Source organism: Euwallacea similis, chromosome 7 (genome assembly GCF_039881205.1).
Source record: "Euwallacea similis isolate ESF13 chromosome 7, ESF131.1, whole genome shotgun sequence".
Lineage (NCBI taxonomy): Eukaryota > Metazoa > Arthropoda > Insecta > Coleoptera > Curculionidae > Euwallacea > Euwallacea similis.
The window spans coordinates 4,381,082-4,402,911 of NC_089615.1; the positions used below are offsets into that span (position 1 = coordinate 4,381,082).

The following is a 21,830-nucleotide window of genomic DNA, read 5'->3' on the forward strand; positions in this document are numbered from 1 at the left end:
ATGGCAATGACAAGCCGAAATGCATACATGGAATTACTGTAATCCAATAACAGTTTTTAATTTATTTCTCATTTTGGTAATGCGCGATGTTACCGAAAATCTGGGCTACGAGAACGAAAAAACACCATAAAAGGATGCAAAGAAATTATAAACGAAAATGTATCATCACTTCAAGTTATATCAACGTTGACAATTTTACCCCTCGGCTCTAACCCGCAGTATTTGAGTTATGTTTAATGCGAATGCCATGTATGGACTAACAAGGTTTTGATTTGCATTGATCGAAAAGTGCTGTAGTTCTCTGGGAATTTCCACAGGGAAATTTTAACACAAGTCTATGACAATGACAATCGGGAACGCATATATGAAATTACTGTGACCCAATTGCAGTTCTCGAGTTATTTCGCATTTTGATAATGTGCGATGTTACAGAAAATATGACGTACCAGGATAAGAAGCCATAAACGGATGCAGTGAAATTAAATAAGAAAATCTATTGTTTCCTTTAGTTGTATCAACGGCATTTTAGAGCCAGTTTGGCCATCAATAAGGTACTTTCAATTCAACTGTCAGATTATCCATTATCGTGAAAATCGTCTGCTAGGCTAAATTCAAAGTCGTTTGAAAAGGTGAATATATTACTTATCATGATTGTAACACCTAAAATTAATGCAGCAAAGTCAACAAAAATTGGTATAAGTATTTAGTTATAGTAGTAGTATTATACAACTGATCAGATTTAATATATAACACTTTACACACAAGAAGTGTTACAACCAATAGCTGTACCATACATTCAACTTATTGGAAACGTGCTTTTCCAGCAAAACAATGCACTGCCAGATATTGCTCGTGTAAGTATGGCCCATCTATAACGTCACAATGTTAATGTGCTTCCTTGGCCTCCACGCTCTCCTGATCTTTCCCTTATAGAACACGTATGGAACATGACAGGAAGAAGAGTTACCACACTGGAAAATCCATGACGTACTTTAGCAGAGTTACGAAATGCAATTCAAGTTGCCTGGGATACACTGCCTCAAGAGGAAATCGACCATTTGCTTAGAAGCATGCTCTGACAAGTTCCTGAGAGCGTAAATTCACAAGGTGGTTATATACATTATTCGAATTTTAAGGACTTTCTGGACTTCGATTTGCTCGCAAGTCACATCATTAATTTTGTAGTGTTGTCAATATATATACAGTTTCATTAAAATACGCGCATTATTTCTAGGTGTTGCAATTTTTATGATAAGTAGTCTATTTAAGTATTTTTATTTTTAAATAATTTCACCTTTTTTTTCATCAGTTATCATTTTTTGTGGATTACTGATAGTCTGCCGACAACATATTTTAAATAGAAAACTATTTGTCTAAAACCCTTCTTTCCCCTTCTTCACTATCCCTGAAAAATTTCCCATATAATGTTGCTTCTTATTTACGATTCACTCAAACTATGTAAACACATTCAAAAGCCCCTTAAAGTCTCCCAACAGAAATATTTGGAGCCCGTTGGGCAAATCTGCAGTTTATCCTGTAGCTTTTTTCCAATTTCTTTAAGGTCTTTATTTAAGGACCGAAAGATAAAAGAAAATCGGGAAATTCAAGAGGACGCAATTTTAGGATGGAATTACTGCCACAAAAATGCAGACCCCGAGCGAGCAGCTTAAAACATTTCTTAAACGATGAAAAATTACAATTTTTCCTTATTGTCAGGAAACGGGATTGGTTTAGGGCTCCTCTTTAAACGAAACCGAAGGGAGTAATTTAGCATATTCTCGAGTTAATGAATATTTGATTTGCAAATTAGTTTGCTGAAGGGCTCTTCATGATGGTGCTTCAAGAAAAAAAATTAAATAATTTTATGTATTTTTTGACAAAAGCAGTTGACAATCAAGAGAGCATCCATTTATGTATGATCTAAAACCATAAGCAAAAAGAATGATGAGGGTTCATTTTCCCCGTTCCATTCTCCACAGAAGATGTTGATATTTCATCGGAAATATCTGGATTGATGTCCGTGCCAAGTTTAATTTTTCTGTCATTGCAAAGCATGTTTGCTCACATAATGAAGGGCTTTGTGCAAACAAACTACACACGTATACACCTTTCGACCTATTTTAAAGTCTGGCGTGAACCACGAACGGGGCAAATCACCTTTCTCAATTTAACGATACATTACACTCCACTTGACAACAAATCAATACGTGCCAGCACATAAAAGCACTTTATTGGTTTAGGTTCTCACGAGGGCAATATTATTTTTGCATTAGGAAGTAATCGGGAAGCGCCCTCAGTCCTTCAGATATTATTTATTTTCCTTCTTCTTTGTTGTTCGCCAATAATTAATCTAAAAATGATTTCAGATTGCTTTTTAGAAGCTTGTTTTTGCTCTTTTTGCTTTGCGAGCACATTGTTTTTTTTATTAATTAAGAAGTTCCATGAAAATTTCCTTTCGACTGCAGAGTCATTTTGAGTTCGAAAATACGCTATGTAATGATTACTCTCAATAGGTTTATGCATATGAATTTCTCAATGGAAATTTGCAAAGCTTCATCTGTTTTGTGTTTCCTTTTCCATTCCATAGTGGAGTGAAAGAAAATTCTCTTGCATATGTATTTTTGTGGTAAAAATTTGCTGCGTTCATGATGCGTTTCTCCAAACAGCTCTCTTTTATTTTACCTATTCTTCGTGCCATTTGAGCAAATACCCATTTTTAAACATCTCTTAATATTCGTATTTTTCCTAACTTGTCCGCGTTTGAGGGTAAAACACGGCAATTTTACTCCCTACGGAGAAAAAAACTTTTACTTCCGCTGGTTTTTGATATAACCGTTTGCGTTCCATTTGTTCAAATAGTCCTTTCTTCTTTTTTTTATAAAATAACTTTACAAAGTGCCTTCCACTCCATCGAGTGTTGATGCCCTCCGCTGAACACTGAGCCTCAAATCATCACGATAGTGAAAGTGCACTGTCCTCCCTTGTTGTGCAAATACTCATTTAGCTTTCAGAAGCTTTAAAGCTTGCTTTTAAGTTACATAATACGACAAAATGTTACAAATTGGTTTCGAAGATTCGACATCGGAAATTGAGTAATTCTTATTTACCGATTTATATTTATTTGACCTTCCCTTTTATATTGTTCCATTTATATTTATTTTACTTTAGGATTCACCCTACCTAAAACAACAATCGCTCTTTTTTATTATTTCAATTCAATTTCTTTTTACTGCATATTGATCCAGTATTTTGCTAAATTGTATATTTTAGTTAAGTATGACGACAAACTGCAACGAATGTACTATCAGCCCATCTTAAGACAAAATAGTATGCTGTGCAAGTAGTGCTGAAACAAGCACAAAGTCTGTATATTTCTTTATTATAAAAAAGCTGAGCTTACTGAACTATTCATGTGCTAAAAGTTAAACGTCCGGGGTACATAAGAACACCATAAACCCTTGTTAACGGGGTCGTAAGCGGAGTCATTAAATTAAGCAAAGGTTCATTATCGACGAAGTTGCGTTCTACATCATATCTCCATTCTCAGCCATTTTTTAATCCGAGCAAAGGTTAATTCTGGTTAATTCAAATTTTAGGTTCGATCATTTTTCGAGATAGAATAGCATCAGGAGAGAATTTTCCAATATAACAAATCGCTTTTGATTTGCCTGCATACATCAACTGATGGTTCAATTGATTTTAGTAGGTGAATTCTGGTTAACATAGATTACCTAATAATCGAATAAGAGCATTCTCGATAAGGAATTAAATTATCTTCCGTTTGAGATAATATTTATTCTGTCAAGTTATCAAGGTGATGTGAGATGTAAGAAAGAGAAAACCGAAATAACCTGAAATGACTGAATAACTAGTTGCATGATTATCTTCGGTAACTTTAATAAAAAATCTTTCTAAAGCCACCTGCTGAGGTTTAATCTGCTTTCATTATAAGTGGGCTGTCTTTTAAGTTTATCATATAGCGCTGGAATAAAACAATAGATAGATTTTAAAGACTTTATTGTTTTTTGAAGTATTCGCCTCGAAGATTAATGCACTTTTGTACACGCTGGAACCATTTCTGAAAGAAATTATTCTGCTCGTTTGTTGGTACGATAAAAGTGACGTTTTTTAAAGTGTCGACTGCTTCTTCTGGCGACTGAAATTTTTGACCACGCAGTCCATTCTTGATTTTCGGAAACGTAAAGCAGTCAATGGTACTTAGGTCGGGCCAATATGAAGGATGATGTAACAATTCGACGTTTTCTTGCGTTAAAACTTCCATTGCCTTGCGAGCTGTGTGCCAACTTGCATTATCTTGGTGGAGGATGTTCGTCATTTTCTATTGATTTTTCTAAGCTCAGCGATGATTCCCAAAAAACAAATGGCTGCATATTAATCGGCAGTAATAGTTCTTGGTCTTGTAGAGGAATCGTTGTTACATGGCTTGCTTTTGACGCAAATGTCGCAACCATCTTTTTGGATACATTTCGGGAACGAATTACTTTTGTTGGTTTTTCGTCGACTTATAACCCTCATACAGACGTCTGACGTTTATTTTCGGATACATATGAGTAAATTCACGATGTGTCGTTATTGACTACACAACACACGTTTTTAGAATTTCCTGCGTTGAAGCGTTGAAGTCCTGCGTTGAAGTTTCATACCAATTGACTGGCTTCTTTCTGTTCTTCGGTCAACAGATGCAGTATCCAACGGGACATTATTTTTTTACAGCCAATTCTTTATGCAAAATTTTTTGAATTGAAGTCTTAGAAATCCTCAATGATACCTCAATTTCGCGATATGTCACATGTCAATCTTCCTTGATGCGATTGCGCACAAAATCAACGTATTCCTAGATGACTGCAGTTTTTAGTGCACCTGCCCATGGGTCCTTGCTAAGTCTCGTCCGTCCACCTTTGAATTTTCCACATCAACGAGAAATTGTCGACTAATGTGGCGCATTCATTGCAGAAAACAGAAACCAACTCGATGAGACATTCTTGTTGAGATGATTGTTTCTGAAAGTTGTAAAAGCTTATTGTGCGAAAATTTTCTCTGTTTAATTTCATTGTTCGAACAACTCGTCAACTTTTAAAATTTGCTGTACGTACAATATTATACGGATCGCACTGAAACTTTGGATTTGAGTTAACTAAAGATTGAAGTTTAGTTTGATAAATGATATTTCAGTAGCGCTTCCGTCTACGTCCTTGTATGCAACATATGAAAGACAGCCCTCGTAAAACTAGTTATGAAATGAAACCCGTTTCATTAGTAATCAGAACTGACATAGGGAAGTGATTATCCAATATGAACCTGAAAGAATATTAGTAGTAACCCTAAGTTCGTTAAATAGTCTTGAATAATTTATAGGTTTTAATAAGTAGTTTTAGTTAGTAACCTGAAAAACTATATTAACTTGAAAGAACGTCGTAGTGGTAAATACTCTAAAATAAAGTAAGTCTAGCGTGTAATGATGTCTAGGGCAGCCAGATCTGATCTAGAAGAGTTTGTACAGTAACTTGAGATGATATGTGTAACCTCTCACCGATGGGCAATTGTTTTCTAAATACCTTAAGAAACTTGAACTTCAACGTGTTTTCAATAACCTAATGTGGCTAAAAGGAAACGCTTTTAGTAAGTTTCCATTTGAGAACCCTCGTTAATTGAGAAGTTTTCGGAGAGTGAAATGGGCGTCGAAATGGGTAACACTATTAATGAAACAATGTATCATTCATGTCTGCAGCCCGTATAAGACATTAAAGCCAAAGAACTAATTTTCCAAACCACTGCCTAGGGCAAGAAAAAACGAAAAAAAGGTCAAAAGTGAAATGGACCAATTCGAAATAGACTTCCCCGACGATTTGCCCCCAATTTCTCTATAATGCCTACAGAAGATAATGAGACGATTTGTTGGATGGGAGGACATCCTTGATTTAGTTGCTGCGAGACGCCAGTCAGTCTGTCACTCTCGATTTTTATCCAGATAACAAAGGGAATGGGATGCCCTTGACTTTGATATTTGTAGGGATAAACCGAGATATAAATTTGCCATGATACAATTGTTTTTAACACAATTGATCGGGGTTTTACTAAAGACATTCACATGTGCTGTTCTTATCCGATATCACATAAGAAAATAGATATGCCTTCTAACGCAGTTTTTGCATTGTCTAATAGCAAAATGGTTTTCTGCTAAATAATCCTTTAGTAGCAAACAAAACATCTGTTTCGAAACAGCTGTTGCTGAAATGTATTTGGGGTACGTGGCAGTACAAACGTGCAGTGGAAATTTGTTTTAGTAGCACGATCCTTGGTTAAATTGGTCTTTTTATATTCAGTTAAAATTTTATAACAGCGGATAATAATAGCGGCTATTCATGAAAACAATAACAGGATATTTATAAATTGTAAAAGCTATATTGTGTTATTTAAGCGAGGCTATGAAAGCAGGTCTAGCAGAAAAAATTGGGGTGCTGCAAATGAAATTTTTATTTCGCATATTTCAAAAATGGTAGAAAATAATTTTTTTTTCGCATCAGTTCATTGTAGACACCGGTACTGGCAATATGAACATCGGTAAAGTGCAGCAATTAAGTGATGAACAACGAGTGATTGCGTACTTTCGCGAAGCCTTCCCAGGCACGAGAAGAACTTGTTGCCGTGGTAGAGAATATTTACAACTACCTCTATGGATAACGTTCACACTCAGGACTGACAACCTTTTCTAAAGTGACCTTTCACGTTTTAAAGCCCTGAAGGACAATGGCTACAATGGTAAGATCGGCACAAATTCTCGTGAAATGTGACCTTGTTGACGCAGTTTCAAGAGGACGTTGGCGCTGATATGTGGTCTCATTGCAAACGAGCCGAAACTAATGAAATTGGATATCACAGAAGATAAACTGGATAATTTGGGATTTTCTGGTACTTGAAGACTTGCTAAATCGTTGAAAGTACTGGTGGAAAAGAACGGCGACTGCAGCTGGTGTTTTCACGACGATGGAAAGTCGATATAAGATTCTTACGGAAGGGCCAGCGAGGATTATTTAGGAAATTAAAACATTAAACAACAGTACCACTAAGAACTGATTTTTTAAATTATTTCCGTCTTAATTGATACTTTCTTGTTAGTTCAGGTTAGTTATTCTGGTTAGTTGTTGCTATCAATTATCTATGAGCTGCAGAAAAACCCGTTTTTGAAGTTCGACTCGTTTTCGGGAAGAAAGCTCGATGCAATAGAAACTTTCTTTACAAATTTCCTCCCAAATAGCTTTTAAATTATTCGCTAATGAAGCGCCTTTAATGACTCTTTACAAAATAATTACCACAGATAACAAACTCTTTAAAACAATATTAACAAAACACAGTAAATTTGCTTAGTAATCTCACTTCTCGAAAAACGAATGTCTCGAGGGTCGTTTCTCGACTTCGAACAGAATCTATTGCTCCAATAAATTTGTCTCCCTGTAGAGATACAAAGCTCCCAAGCGTTTCCACAAAGAAATGTGCCTGTGTTAACAAGAATAATGTTTTTTCAATAAGTAATCGCAATTACTCCCAAGGGCCGGTCTGGCTAAATCTATTGTTGCACTCCAGTTAAATCAAGGTAGGTAATTCCACAAACTGAGGTGTAAATTGGGCTTTTAAGATCCAATTTTTATTCCACGCTTTTCAAATAAAACTATTCAAGGTAAATGCTTTTGGCAATTTCATTATATGTTTGAAATGGATATTGAAACAGACATGATGGTAAAAAATTCCTTATGTCCCAAGCAAGCATGACATGGGTTTTTCCCTTGCAGGTGTTTTGAAAAATAAGTCTTAGAATGTGGGTTAAACACAAGGCGAAGAAAAATCATCGGCACATTTCATTCAAACCATATGTCCTGCTTTCTCCGATGTGTATCTTTCAGCTTTCGGTAAAAGGGTCTTTGTTTATACTTTGGCCCTTGTACTGCCATTTATTTTAAAAACAAGGGAAAATTGAAGAAATATAAAGCTCGAATATATTGGAGCGCGAAAATTTCGTGAAGAAAATGTTTGGAAACTGATGCGAAATGGTCTTGTGATTGATGAATTCTCGTGCATGTTTTATGATCAGAACTTAAGGAATTATTCGAAAAGCGTTTTTTAGTCAGCGCCGTTTTGTTCATTTCTTAGTTGTCAGTCAGTTAAAAAAATATCATCTAATTATTTTAATTCCCGTTGTACCAAAGCGTCTTAAACCAAATTTTATTTACATTCTATCTAGTCACAAACATAAAATTTATGGTGAAATGGTGGCAGATTCGAAAAATTCTGACTTGTGAATACCAAAATTCCAAAATACAGACTCAAGAAAGAATCGTTTACCATTCGAAGCTACAGAAAAGGCAGAGGCATAATGAATTTCCAGTAGTCTTAAAGGAAAAAAGACTATTGTATTATATTATTAAAAAAAAAAATTTAATTGCATATTAAACGCCTTATTGAGATTTTCAGAAGAGGGTTCCTTTGGTTTCTGTGAACATGGTGCGCCTCAGTCTACATCATTCATTTACACCTTTGTGCATAGTATAAACTGAATTAATTTTTGCAGTCTCCATAATGAATTCATACATTTTTTAGGTTTTTTGAGATTTTAATTTTTCAGGTATTTCGATCTCTTTTCTCTCTTTGGACGTATTTTTCTTAATGAATTTCACAGTGCTCAAATCAAAGGGAGCAAAGTGAATTAAAATTGAAACACCTCGAAAAAACCGGGAACTGCGTAATCCTTATCAACCTCATCACTGTAATTACCTTGCTGCATAGTAATTTTGGCCTCTCCCGGCTGGATAACTAGGTTTCACTAGATAAATACGGTCAGGTCCGACCATATACTTAAAGGCCAAAGACAAAATCACTGCCTTCTAAAATTTCAAAAATCGATTTTCAGAGCCATTAGACTACAGCAGGGCCATTGTGAGGAAAGTGTCTTTCCCACACTATTCCAGGCCATATATTTTTATTAAATTGCTCTTTCTAGATAAACGTCAAATATGCCACTGCTAAAATAAAATCATAAAAGATCGTCTCTTTAGCAGTGTTCGACGTTATATTAACGTTTCCGCTCCCATCAACTGACACGAAGCTGAAAGAGAATAATTTTGCTTTTTTGTTATAGAGAAAAAAGGCTCAAATATTGAGCGGGCATGGGTAGAGCAGAGGCATTGTTTCGTTATTAAATTTTCGTTGAAATGCAGATATGTATTTTAATGGCATAAAAAGCTTAAAACAATTGCACAAACTTGTTTCGTTCGAGCTGGCGAGGTTTTCAGCCCCTTCAAAATGAATGCAAAATTAGGGAATTCAAATTACACGAAGGTTTCTGACTCGAATATTAAATCTGCCTCAAAATCTCAACAATAAAATTCTCGAACAAGTTGTAAAAGTAAGGCGAAACGCCGGTTTTATATCTGAATTGAAACCGTTTAAAACTTCTAAATTTTAATCATGGAATTGTCGGGCAAATAAAAAATAGTCAATAATTACTCATTATAATTAAACGCAGTATTGCAATAAGTAATCCAATTAAGTAAAGCTTTTAGATGCGAAAACTGAAACTAAATATAACTTAGTACAGTAACTCAGTTTCTCAGAGTTTTCCAGTTAAAACTTGGGGGTAAATAACTATGTTTACGAGCAAAGGCAACGTTGGCCCTTCCGCGGTGCCTATAAATTTCCTTTGAAATTAAATAACAAACCCGGTCCTAAAAGAATCAGAAAATAAGAGAGATAAGGAATAATCTGGATGTGTTCCAAATAACCCCCCAATGTGACTTCATTAAACTTTCTCTGGAACAAAGAGAAAAACTGGAGTAAAACGTGAAAAGTTTCTTTGAGTAGGTACATCACGTATCGAAAGAATTATTAAGAGTTATTTGTGATGGAAGAATTCTGATTTAATGCAAAGAAAACTCTGATCTCATGACGTCAGTTTTGAGCGAACATCAAATTTTATTGCAATTTACAGCTCAAATTTGGCGGGATATTCCACGTGAGACATATCTGATATATTCCGGGATTGTTCGAAAAAATAAACTAAAACAAAGCTGAGAAATAAATCATGGTAACACTTGTGAAAATACGTCACTGTGCACAGTATGAATAATACGGAACGTGCAGGGATATTTCACGTTTTGACTGAAACCTGACACGACGTAGATAAATGAGATTTAGCTCATATAATCACGTGATTCGAATGGCAATATGCGATAGAAATAGCTAATATTTGAACAAACTGATTAATCTATAACGTCGGAAGTCTAATTTTCAATGCATTTGGGCCTCAGATGAGGTTTCGAAATGACATTTTTTCCAGGCTAAAAATAGCTAAAAGAAAAATTTATTACGTGAGTTGAAAAAGTATTACACATATAAGGTAAACTACCGACATAATTACAAGAAATTATTATTTGTACAGCAAGCCCGGAAAATGCTGCTTTTATTCCCCCGAATAACTTGTGGCCCAATGCAAAGTCGACAGCATCAACAAGTAGCACTTTCCTCCCTGAGGATCAAAAGTGCTGTTTTCTGTCCGAAGAATTAGGAAGAAATGTTCTACATTCTATAAGGGTCATATAAAAAAGTTGGTTCACAATTCTGCAGTTTCCTAAAACAAAAAGGATTGGAGAGTCCAAGCCAAAAATGTTGAGGAGAGCTAGAATTTTCTCCAGTGAACGGAATATATCTTAATACAGTATCACCTTTTAACAGTTAATATTTAAACCAAAATGACTAATGAATCTTCTAAATTTTTCCTGACTTTTGAACACAAATTTGTTACATTTTACAGAAATAATTTTGAGCATCTTTTATTGTAAGTCTTTAATTTGTTTTTAGTTATTGTCTTTATTTTTAACTTTAAGAAAGAATATGATGAAAAAAAAATACAATCATTAAAAGAAAACAATTTTAGCGTCACTGTAAAACACAGAACCAAACCAATCACAGACATATATGGGTGTCCAGACGAACCCTGGACATAGGAGATCAACATGGGAAATTGGCTTTGACTTTTTTGCGCCTGCACGAATTATCCAATTGAAAAACTTTTACATGAAGATCATACTACTCAAGATTGGCCATCATTCCGCAGTTTTTTCAATCTTCTATTAGAGCAAGCTTCTATTAGCTGTTATGGCTCAAAACGCCTCCAAATTTCAAAAATTTGAATATCCCGCGTAACCAGGAGTGAGACAAAAGATATAGGTTATGTCTTTGTATTATCATCGTAGATTAATAAGAAACTTGTTTATTTACTGTGGGGCATCAAGGCGGATCGCATGATAATTATGCTCAGGTTTCCCATTGATTTTTCACTGAATAAACTCCTCATAAATAAGTTAAAAATTGCTTAGAAATGAGTAAAAAAAGATAATTCATTTGACATGGTGTATTTACGCTTGTTGTTGACGACTTTGGATTTGTTTAATTCTGACCTTGATTCTGATCAATCGTGACCTCGAACAGTTACGCGGGACATTCAAATTTTTCAAATTTGGAGGCGTTTTGAGCCAAAGCGGCTCTAGTTAGAAGATTGAAAAAATTGCGGAATGATGGCCGGTCTTGAGTATTATGACCTCCATCTAAAAGTTTTTCAATTGGATAATCCGTGCAGGCGCAAAGAAATAAAAACCAGTTTCCCTTGTAATCTCCTATGTTCAGGATTCGTCTGGATACCCAACCAATAGAGACACGGAAAATCTAAATATCAAATTTATATACAGAAAGAAAAAATCTTCAATATTATACCCTGTATATTAAAATAAGGATAAATTAATTTCCTGTGATAATTTAAGCTGGCTTAATAACTAAAACGGTCTTATGCCTTTGATTATTAGAGACGTAAGCTGGTTTTAATTGATAAGCCCAACTTAAACTGTTAGGGAGTATACGGGCGTAAATAATTTGAATTCAAGACTGACAGGCTAAGCTTCATTTTTGAGTAATGAATAAAAATCTTCTCTTGGCATATCCGTTATCGATCGAAACTAGGACGATCCCATCTAAGTAATGTCATTCCTAAGTGAGTTTTAACGGTTCAGTAAAGAAATAAAGTTCGTGCCGTAGGGAATAGGGCTGTGACGAAACAATTTATTATAACGAAGTATCTTGTCGCCGATAATTTAATGCCAGCACTCAACTGGATCGATTCCAGGGTATTATCCAGACATTACAACAAAAGTTTATCAGAAATAAAAATTAATCAATACTTTTTCCAAATGTCAGTAATATGATATTTCAACTACCACGGATTGAAGAAGAGCCGAAATGTGGATTATTTATGCCCTTCAAAGAGGGTTTTCAACTGCACTCAACTATTCCTCGACATTACTGAAATAGCTGAAAGCAAACAATAGCCACTTTACTATAGGAATAAGGGAACTAGGTCGGGTCTTTTCTTATCCAAGCTTAGTATGACACCAGAGGTGTGGCTTAGGTCAATAAATTCGCTGAGGATTTCAATGAATTACGAATCATTAACTATGGAGAATTTTGACGAGAAAAGCGGTTTCGGTATCTTAAGATGCAATATAGATTGTGCCATATAATCAGAAAATTGATTTTAATATAATGTGAACTAGGCATAGACCATTTCGCCTTAATTGGAAGTTGAGAACAGATCCCGCAAAAGACACCGATTAAACCTAGAATATCACAATGAAAGATGCTTAAAAAGAGATATACAGTGCGTCCCGAAGCAAAATAAAAATACCGCATTTACTTTGCTGTGAAACTGAGTAGTACCCTAATTTGTTGATTTTTTTGTGAATATCTGGCTACCGTGCACAAAAGTAAGATAATTGAAAAATTGAACCATAGAGTGGGTCATTAGCGATCGATTTCGCATACATTAAATAAACATTCTGAGGATGGTAACAGATTTCTTATCGAAACGTCTGGCAATAGCGTGCAATTCAACGGCTCCAATTTCTATTTGTGTATAAATCCTTATTCCCAAATAAAATAAAAAAAAGACGTATTAATAGGCAGTTGATGGGAAAAAAATTAATACACAGAAATCCAATAAATTCGGTAAATTCCAAAAGGCTCCAAACATTCGCGCTTGGAACCTTGGTAGTTGGGAAAAATAAATGAGACTATTACGCCCTAGCAGGGATAATTCGTCTCCTTTTGGCATTTCGTTGGGTACTTTTGATTTAGGTTTCCTTTCTTGGCAATTTTTGTTCCCTGATAGCATTTACTGCCGTTAGAACTTCTGCGACCAATAAAATTTTCCTCTCCCTTTTTCTGCTAAAAAAAATTATTCGTCCCTAATTAGCTTCGTCCCATTAAGGACTACTATCTAATTAGCAATTTCAAGCACTCCCTAAAAATAAGACTTTTCAGCTTTTATTAGGATTTCCCTAAAGCTCAAATTAAAGTGAGTAGTAGCGAGTAGGAGTAAAAATAATTTCTCATTTTAAGAAGTGATGTCTGCATTATAAAAGGGAGAAATCAATCAGTCACCTAATCTGTATGTGACCCGACCTCTCACAGTTCTTTTCAATGAAAAAATAACATTTCCTTGACCCGAAGTGCATCAAATCCGTTTAAATTTCAACATAGACAATATTAGTGGCATTTTAAAAAGCTTCACACTATGTCTACACACAATGCCCAATATTAAGCCTATCACACCAGCCATTATCGGGCAAGTAATTGCATTTCCGCATTGCAAAGGGGCCTTCCGTCGCTTCAAATGCAAAGAAATTACCAACCTCGACCAATTTAAGTTCTGAAAAGCCTGCCTGGATAATGTAAAACTTTATCCATTCTATTTATTAATTACGAGTAGCGAAAGCAAGGGCTTTCAGGACAAAAAGTTACTTCATTGCGAGCTATAATTGTCAAGTATCGACCGGTAATCAGCATTTAGAATAGCCAGATTGAAACTTGAAACGAAGTCGTGGTTAATTCGGTTTTAGGGGTCCAATAAAATAATGGAAAGTTTGATTTGAAAGTGAGCTAGATCAAAACCATTTGTTTCAGTAGTGCCCCTGTTGTTAATGGAAATTTGCTCCCTTGTTTGTTTGTTGCTTGGACATTTGGACTTTTGTATCAAGTCACAGTGTTTGATTTCCTGGGCCAGAGTTCTTTGATCCTTTGTAACACCACCCTTCAACAAGTAAAAGTTACTGTTTGAGATCTGGCAAAGACTTACCATGATTAAACAACGTAGATTTTGACAAAGCACAGAAAATGGCCCCCACTTTTGTGTAAAAAAAAGGTGTCCGAAGGATCCTGAGGGCGTCTCTGATACGTCACAAAGCTTTCTGAGGTGATCCCACAATCCAGACAACCGAGCATATACGAGAATATTGAACCGGAACGAATTTCATTATCCGGAAATATTAAACATACCCTCAGGGCCGCGTTCAAGGTCGCTATCGGTAGGCTAAATCTGAGTTCTTCACAGTGTTTATTCTCCTTTCACCTCCCGCAAGATGTGAGCAGAGGAAAACGCCCTGATGCTCTTATCTTGACTTGGGAAAACCGTGAACCGTGAATCTGCATATTATTACGTATTACTAACATTGCTAACTATCTATTACTAAATTACACAGAGTACTAAAATATAGAGAAAGAAGTGAACATTGGATATAATTTCAACATCGTTAAATAAATACATATCTCATAAACTATATACAGCAAACAATTTAAAATTTCTTTATAGGATGTTTTATCAAAACTTATAAATCCCTGGAGAAATATTACTTTTAATGATACATTTTGACGATACTAATGTTTCTGTTTATTGATACATAATTCAAACTTGTCGCATAATGATATTTGTTTTAATGATAAAATAGGTCGTTTCATACACTGTTACAGTATACTAATTTTCAATGTAAACACTGTTTATTAACTCGGTAACAAGTAACACCACTGCAATTCCAGAATTAAAAGACAACTTGTAAATCATCATTTTCTTTCTAAACACTTTAAAATTGCTTAGTACAATCGTCCGTTGTTATAGCCGCACTAATCGTAGACTGACTCACTACTTAACAACGATCTCCTTAGGTAGATAAAATCTTATGACTAGCCGATTCCATAATTTTTATTAAAACATGCAAACATTAACATAAGCAAATATATCAGATTATTCCAGATATATAAAAAAAAGCAATGAATCACTCGCCAATCCAACACAGCGATAGGCCTTTTTTTTCTCTTTTTTTTATTAACGGCCAACACCCGCTCGCCGTAACAATATCTTCAATGAATCGTGTTTCTGTTGACTGATTTATAATTCTGAGAATAAGGTATTATTTTAAACAATATTCTGATGTTGTTAGTTGTCCCTGAAACGTAATATTCAAATATTTAAATGTAAAACATGTTTAAACATTTTTTTAAATAGAGACATAGAACCTGTTTCGTAATAATTGCACCGGATTGCGTATAATATGGCTATCGCGTGCATATAATCATGCTTGCAATATGGCTAAAATCAAATATTTATATAGGAAAACAATCACTATATTCAGAGCATTTTAATTATTAATTTTACCTGTAAAATCTTTAGCTTTCAACTGCATAATGATTCTCTCTTATGTTCTACTGTGGCTTATTTCACTTTTTAGAGTATTGTTTAAGTTCAAGTTAATTAAATATGTTTGCAATTTTTTATTAACATTTACTAATATTAAATCTGTAAGAAAAAAAACGAAAAACGAAGATATTAATATAAAATTCAACAAATGGAACATTACACTTAACAAAAATGTTCACAAATTAATTTTAGCCGACTCGAAATATTGCAGTGAGCTTTGAATTTGGTGATAAAAATTCTATTATTAAAATTACAAAAATTACTTACACATATAATATGACTATGCGTAAGCATTTAAAAAGGTCTCAAAGTCTATCATACTGAGCTACATGAGCATTTAAATGTACTATTGAAAAAATTTCCTTTGTAGACCTCCAATACAATCAAAGATGTTCGACGAAATTGATGTTTTAAGTATAATTAGGTACTTGAGCGACAAATTTTTCAAACGAAAAACGCTCTTATCAGCGCTTGATAGATGACATAAATAGGAAAAACAATTATGTGAACGGTTCATTAGATTAATGAGAATTATTATTTTTCTGAACCCAAAAAAATATACATTTTCCAAGGATAAAGAATGTTAACGTCTAAAGTCGCTCCCCCCTCTCCTTTTCTTTATTTTTTGAACATTGAAATCTTTTTTTCTGAACTTTGACATATGTTAAGACCATCAAAAATGTTCAAGATGGAGGATGGATAAAATTTTGAAAAATAATTTTAAATTGAAGGATGGTGTTAAAAACGTGTTCAAAAAATAAAGGGAGGGGTGAACAGAACTTTCGACTCGCACTATAAGAATAAGTAACTTTTCAAGAAAATTCGATTGATTGTAAACTTGCTCTACTCCACTAGAAAGTTTCGATATTTGGCGGGTTGCATATATACAGGGTGACTTTTTTGAGTGCGTTAAACTTATAAAAACTTAATACGTTTTTTCGTTAGTGTATTAGTCTCTAGAACATAGGCTTATTATTATCTGATAATGACGTGGCATTCAAAATATTGATACCAACTCTCTTTTCTTGTATAATACCGAGAATTTTCACGTTTTCAAAATGTATTTTTTTCCCTAAACGCAAATATGACATTTACGATTTTTTAAAATATTTTTTTAATTTTAATTTTTTTTTTATCGTCAATACTTTCTGGTGGCTAACACATTCCTATTGATCAGACTGACAGTTTCCTTCCTAAACAACCCTCGTAAATTTTCTTTGTTTTGTTTTATTTTACTCGAACTTTTGAAGCCACGCAATATCCCCATTACGTATCCGCAAACATCACTTTTTAAGTGCATAATATTTATTTTAGGAAATTTGTTTAAGTCTGGGCAAATAATCGATGAGATTAGAATTCCTAACACAAGTTGATACCTCGAAGAGCGGAAAATTAATCATATCAGATAATAAACCAACGGTTAAGTAATGTTCCGGATTTGCCATATATTTCGATATTGATTGGAATATACATATCAGTGTGCGAGTTAACCGTGACAAGGAAACGTCTAAAACACTTAACCGGTAGATTAAATAATCGATTCTGTTACAATAGAGTTTGGCATTGAGCCAAATAAGTTTAAGTAAGAGTAGTATTGCGTAGTACAGTTTATAATTAAAAAAAAAAACAACTATAATGGGTTTTTGGAAAGATACTTTTAACACTTCAAATTTTTGGCCATTCCACCATAATCCGAACATATTCACAGTCTCAGAGGTAAGAAAGCTCTCACTTAAATATGTATAAACTAGTATATTTTTATTTACGTTAGTGGCAACGTGATAAAGACACCCCCAGCATCATATACCTCATTGTGAGATTAATACATTTCTGCGCATTCTTCACGATACTCATTCTGAGCTACACCAAAGAGACTGATGAAGGGAAACATAAGTGGACAATCTACTTGACCAACTGGGGATTAATAGCTTGCACCGCTCAATCGTTCTTGTCAAGCTTAATGGTCTTTTGCACATTACTGGGTGTTAGAGTTTGGGAAAGTGATACGCTTGTTAACTCTATACAAAAGTTCTACAGCGCATATTGGGTGATCAATGTGTTAGCCACGACTGTTGCTTTCACCATATCTTTTGTGTATTGGACTCTCATTCACAAACGTAAGTAATATTGTATTTTTTGTTGAATAATTGTATATAAGTTTCTATTTGCAGCTGAATACTGGTCCGTACTAAACTTCATGGTCCACGGCATGAATTCCATTCTAATGTTTATCGATTTCTGCATTGTGGGGCATCCAGTGAGACTCCTCCACTTTATCTATCCCATAATTTTCACCATGGTCTACGTTTCAATGACTGCTATATATTATGCCTGTGGAGGCACTGCGAAGTATGTAATTGAAATGGCTCCACCCATAAAATTTTGAAGATTGGGCCGCTTATCCTATGCCTCAAGAGATATTTCTTAAAATCAGAGTGAACCAAGCATATTGGTCCAGGGATTTGATCCAATCTGATTTTAAAAAGACACTTTTTTAGCATAAGAAGTTTAATTCAGACTTCGAATTTGTTTAAAAACTTATAACATAAGAATTGAATTATTTTTAGGAATGGCGACAAATACATTTATCCCATTCTAAAATGGGACCATCCCTTGTCGACTTTAGGATACTGCGTGGCAATTGTAATATTGATTGTCGTCATCCATGGAGGGACATTCTTCATGCAATTGGGAAAATCGAAAATTGCAGAAATGTGTTTTGGCACCAATGTCGAAGAAAGAGATGAAGATATGGATGCAGCAGGCCAAATGTTATGAATTTGTCATTGAATTGTTTTAAAGAAAGGACTTTGCTATGATGTAATCTGCAAGGATATTTTACAAGTGATCTCGAATTCTAAAAATATGGTTTAGGATATTTTGTATTTATAGGTATAATGGACTGAAAGCTTCAATGTTTTTAAGATATGTTTTAAGTGGTTTTTTAGTAATGATGAGATAAGAGTTACTTTAAGATATTTTTATTAGATATTTTTCTTTTTACCTTGAGCTTTGTTAGTTCAATTTAGACACAGATAAAAAACATATTTGTTTTCAAAGTTTTTAATTATCTATAGTTCATTCGTAATTGTGAATTAGTTTTGTAATTTCCCGACATCTAAATAAGGCTAATCAAGATATGTAGCTACTTGAGTGGCAAATGGTCTAAAGTTCCAAGGAAGAATTTACAGTTTTATGTAAATAATTGCGTTACATCTAATAGAAATATACCTACTACTAAAAATCAATGGACGTTATAATCTATAACAATAAATTTTGGATTCATAAACGGTCAAAGTCGATTTATTGTGGGATTGGGTGATTTATTACCTGTTCATAAACGGTAAAAATGAAATCTTGTTTTTGGCCGTGATTTAAATCTTATATCAACATTAATTTATTGCGGATTAACGAGATTTATTTTTACATACATTTTTTAAGTCCAAATTTCATTTTTCCATACAGCATGAAAAAAATATTGCATGTTACTGTGACCCTAATGCATTTGTCATTGTTTGATTGTTTTTTTAAATAAATGGAAATTCAATTTCAATTTTTTTTCTTCAATTTTTATGGTAACCGTAAAATTCATGTCCTTTTGTTCCTATTGTCGCCCCTATTGTTCCTTCTTTTATTTCGTTTTCTTTTTTTCTTTTTTTTTTGTATTCAACATTGAAGAAAAGTAATTCACCTTGTTATCTTTTCCTACTAAGACTTTCAGTATTTTGTTATTTCAACAAAATTCTATTTCCTATTAAATCATAAAAATATTGAATTGTTTTAAAACGGTCCGGAATTTGTAAATAAAGGAAGAGGTCAAAAAGTGAAATAACACTGGCTGTGTGTTAAAATTAAAAGGGGAATTAAATTACTAGTCATCAAACAGTTACTACTGAATTTATCCGAGTTTAAATATTTTATGAGACACCTGGTTGATGGAGAGTTTTCAACCTACCATATTATTACAGTTCTCGTTAATATAGATCATAATCTACCTCAAAGCTATGTTAGAAAAATGCATTTTTTAACTCAACTCTGAAGTCTTCTACCCACGAAAACGAATCAAATTTGCAGATAAGAAAATTAATCTAAATCGGCGTATTTTCATCCCAGTAATTAAAGTTAGTCTATCGTCTATATTATTTGGTGACATCCTGTATGATGGAAATTCCTTGTTGAATAGTAATGAGAAGTCGATTATTCTGTGCAGATAGTTACAAGAAAGTGTCAATATTTTTTTCATTACACAGCATGGTTTGCAACTGTAAAACACGTTTATTAAGCATATTAATAACATACATATATTTAATAAAAATGAATAAATATTTATTGATATATAGGGTGAGAAGTGTGTCTTGTAAATATCTCTGAAATTATTAGTTTTAGAAAAAAATAAAGAGGTTGTATTAAGGAGAAAAACTTTTAGCATTATCACTGTTTCAATTCAAGGTCACCTTCAGGCTCTAATCAAAGTCAACTTTGTTTTTTCAGATAGAAATCCCACATTTTTTAACATATTCGGATTTATTATTGGAAACAAACATGTTTTTAGTCGAAACATTTTTTTATTCAACTGATAGTTTTTGAACAAATTGATATTTTTGAAGAGTTTCCCTTTCAATGAAAAATGCTTGTGTCAATACATTCAACAGAAAGAATAAAAAAAACATAATAAATAGATGTTTTATCAAGTTTTTTTGACCAACAGTCCTATTCGCTTACAGTATCAATTCAATTTTAGAATAAGAACTATCGAAACACAAAAAAGAATACGCTCAAAGACTGTCGTTGGAAATGAAGACAATTAAAGTAGTATTTTAGTTGCCGTTGCACTTGATTCTCGTGTAAGTACTCACCAGCTGGCTGAAGAGTCTGGTGTAGTACAAAGCAGTGTTCGCTAAATTAAAAATCATAAATTTCATCCCTACCACTTTTCTCTTCATCAAAAATTACATGGAGATGATTTTGAAAACCCAACAAGTTACCTTTTTTATTTGGGCCTAAAGAAAAATCAGACAAAATAATAAGTTTTTCTCGATTGTGTTGTTTTTGGACGAGTCTGGATTCACAAACCATGGTGAAGTTAATAGACACAACATGCATTACTGAGCTATTGAAAATCCCTATTAGTCGCGAGAGGTAGAAAATCAGCGTCGATGGACTATTAATATTTGATGTAGCATTATGGGTAAACATTTAATTGGCCCTTTTTTTATTGATGGAAATCTTAATGCTGTGAAGTATTTCGATTTTTTAACAAATAATTTGTCAATACCTCTGGAAGAAATAAATTTAAATCAACAAATAATCATGTGATATCAACATGTTGGGTATCCAGCCTATTACGCAACAGTTGTTCGGGAAAAATTAGATGAAATGCTTCTTCAAAAGTGGATTGATAATGTTGACTGGCCAGCACGTTCACCAGACTTAACATTTCTAGATTTCTTTCTTTGGGGACACTTAAAAAAATTGTCTACGCTGCAGTGCCACCAACCGTTAAAAACACGAAAGAAAGAATGAGAGTAACTTGCCGTGACATTCCACCAGAAACGTTTTTCTAAATCCAACAGTCATTTAAAATGAGAATCGTTAAATGCATTGAAGTAGGACATTATTTTGAACATTTATTTGGTTGAATTGTCCAAAAATTATGGTTTTTTAAAATTCTTTCTCTTGAATGTATTGATACAAGCATTTTTCATTGAAAGAGAAACTTTTGAAAAATGTCAATTTGTACCAAAACTATCAATTGAATAAAAAAATGTTTTAAGTAAAAACATATTTGTTCCCAACAATAAGTCAGAATCTGTCAAAAAAATATGAGGTTTCCATTTGAAAAAACAAAGTTGACCTTGATTAGAGCCTGAAGGTGAACTTGAATCAAAATAGTGATAATGCCAAACGTTTTTCCCTTTCATACAATCCCTTCTTTATTTGAAACTGTTTTTTATAAAACTGATTAACTTCAAAGATATTTATGCGACACACTTAAAAATCTCACCCTATATATTTAATAAGTACGTCAACCGAATAATTCGTTTTTTACTAGTAGAACATGGCCTGTATCTACTCCATTACCCCACAGTGTGACATTGCAGTTTAAATGGGGATAGATAGGACTATAAATATATGTTTTTTTAAATGTTATCATGCTGGTCATTGATAAACAGTAAAACTAAAAACCCACTGAACACTGGTGTCCATATCCCGGATTTCGAATTTATCACCGGAAACCTGG

The 21,830-nt window shown here is 33.8% G+C and overlaps 2 protein-coding genes across 4 annotated transcripts in view; one reads left to right on the forward strand and one right to left on the reverse strand.

Moving 5' to 3' along the window:
• LOC136409784 (neurotrimin-like) overlaps positions 1-21,830 on the reverse strand; it is a 168,608-nt gene that overhangs the window by 132,736 nt on the left and 14,042 nt on the right. The gene's annotated exons all lie outside the window — the stretch shown is intronic.
• Positions 17,003-18,975, forward strand: LOC136409912 (protein rolling stone-like). The gene is made up of 4 exons (XM_066391766.1): positions 17,003-17,305; positions 17,361-17,706; positions 17,761-17,938; positions 18,157-18,975. Exons 1-4 carry the CDS (start codon positions 17,225-17,227, stop codon positions 18,365-18,367), a joined length of 816 nt encoding a protein of 271 aa, XP_066247863.1. The 5' UTR covers positions 17,003-17,224; the 3' UTR covers positions 18,368-18,975.

Bases quoted from the DNA above. Each gene is read 5' to 3' on its own strand.
- LOC136409912 (XM_066391766.1), top strand. From the start codon at position 17,225: ATGGGTTTTTGGAAAGATACTTTTAACACTTCAAATTTTTGGCCATTC. The intron at 17,707-17,760 runs GTAAGTAATATT...TTCTATTTGCAG, and splicing joins TTGGACTCTCATTCACAAAC to CTGAATACTGGTCCGTACTA. The intron at 17,939-18,156 runs GTATGTAATTGA...AATTATTTTTAG, and splicing joins GCCTGTGGAGGCACTGCGAA to GAATGGCGACAAATACATTT.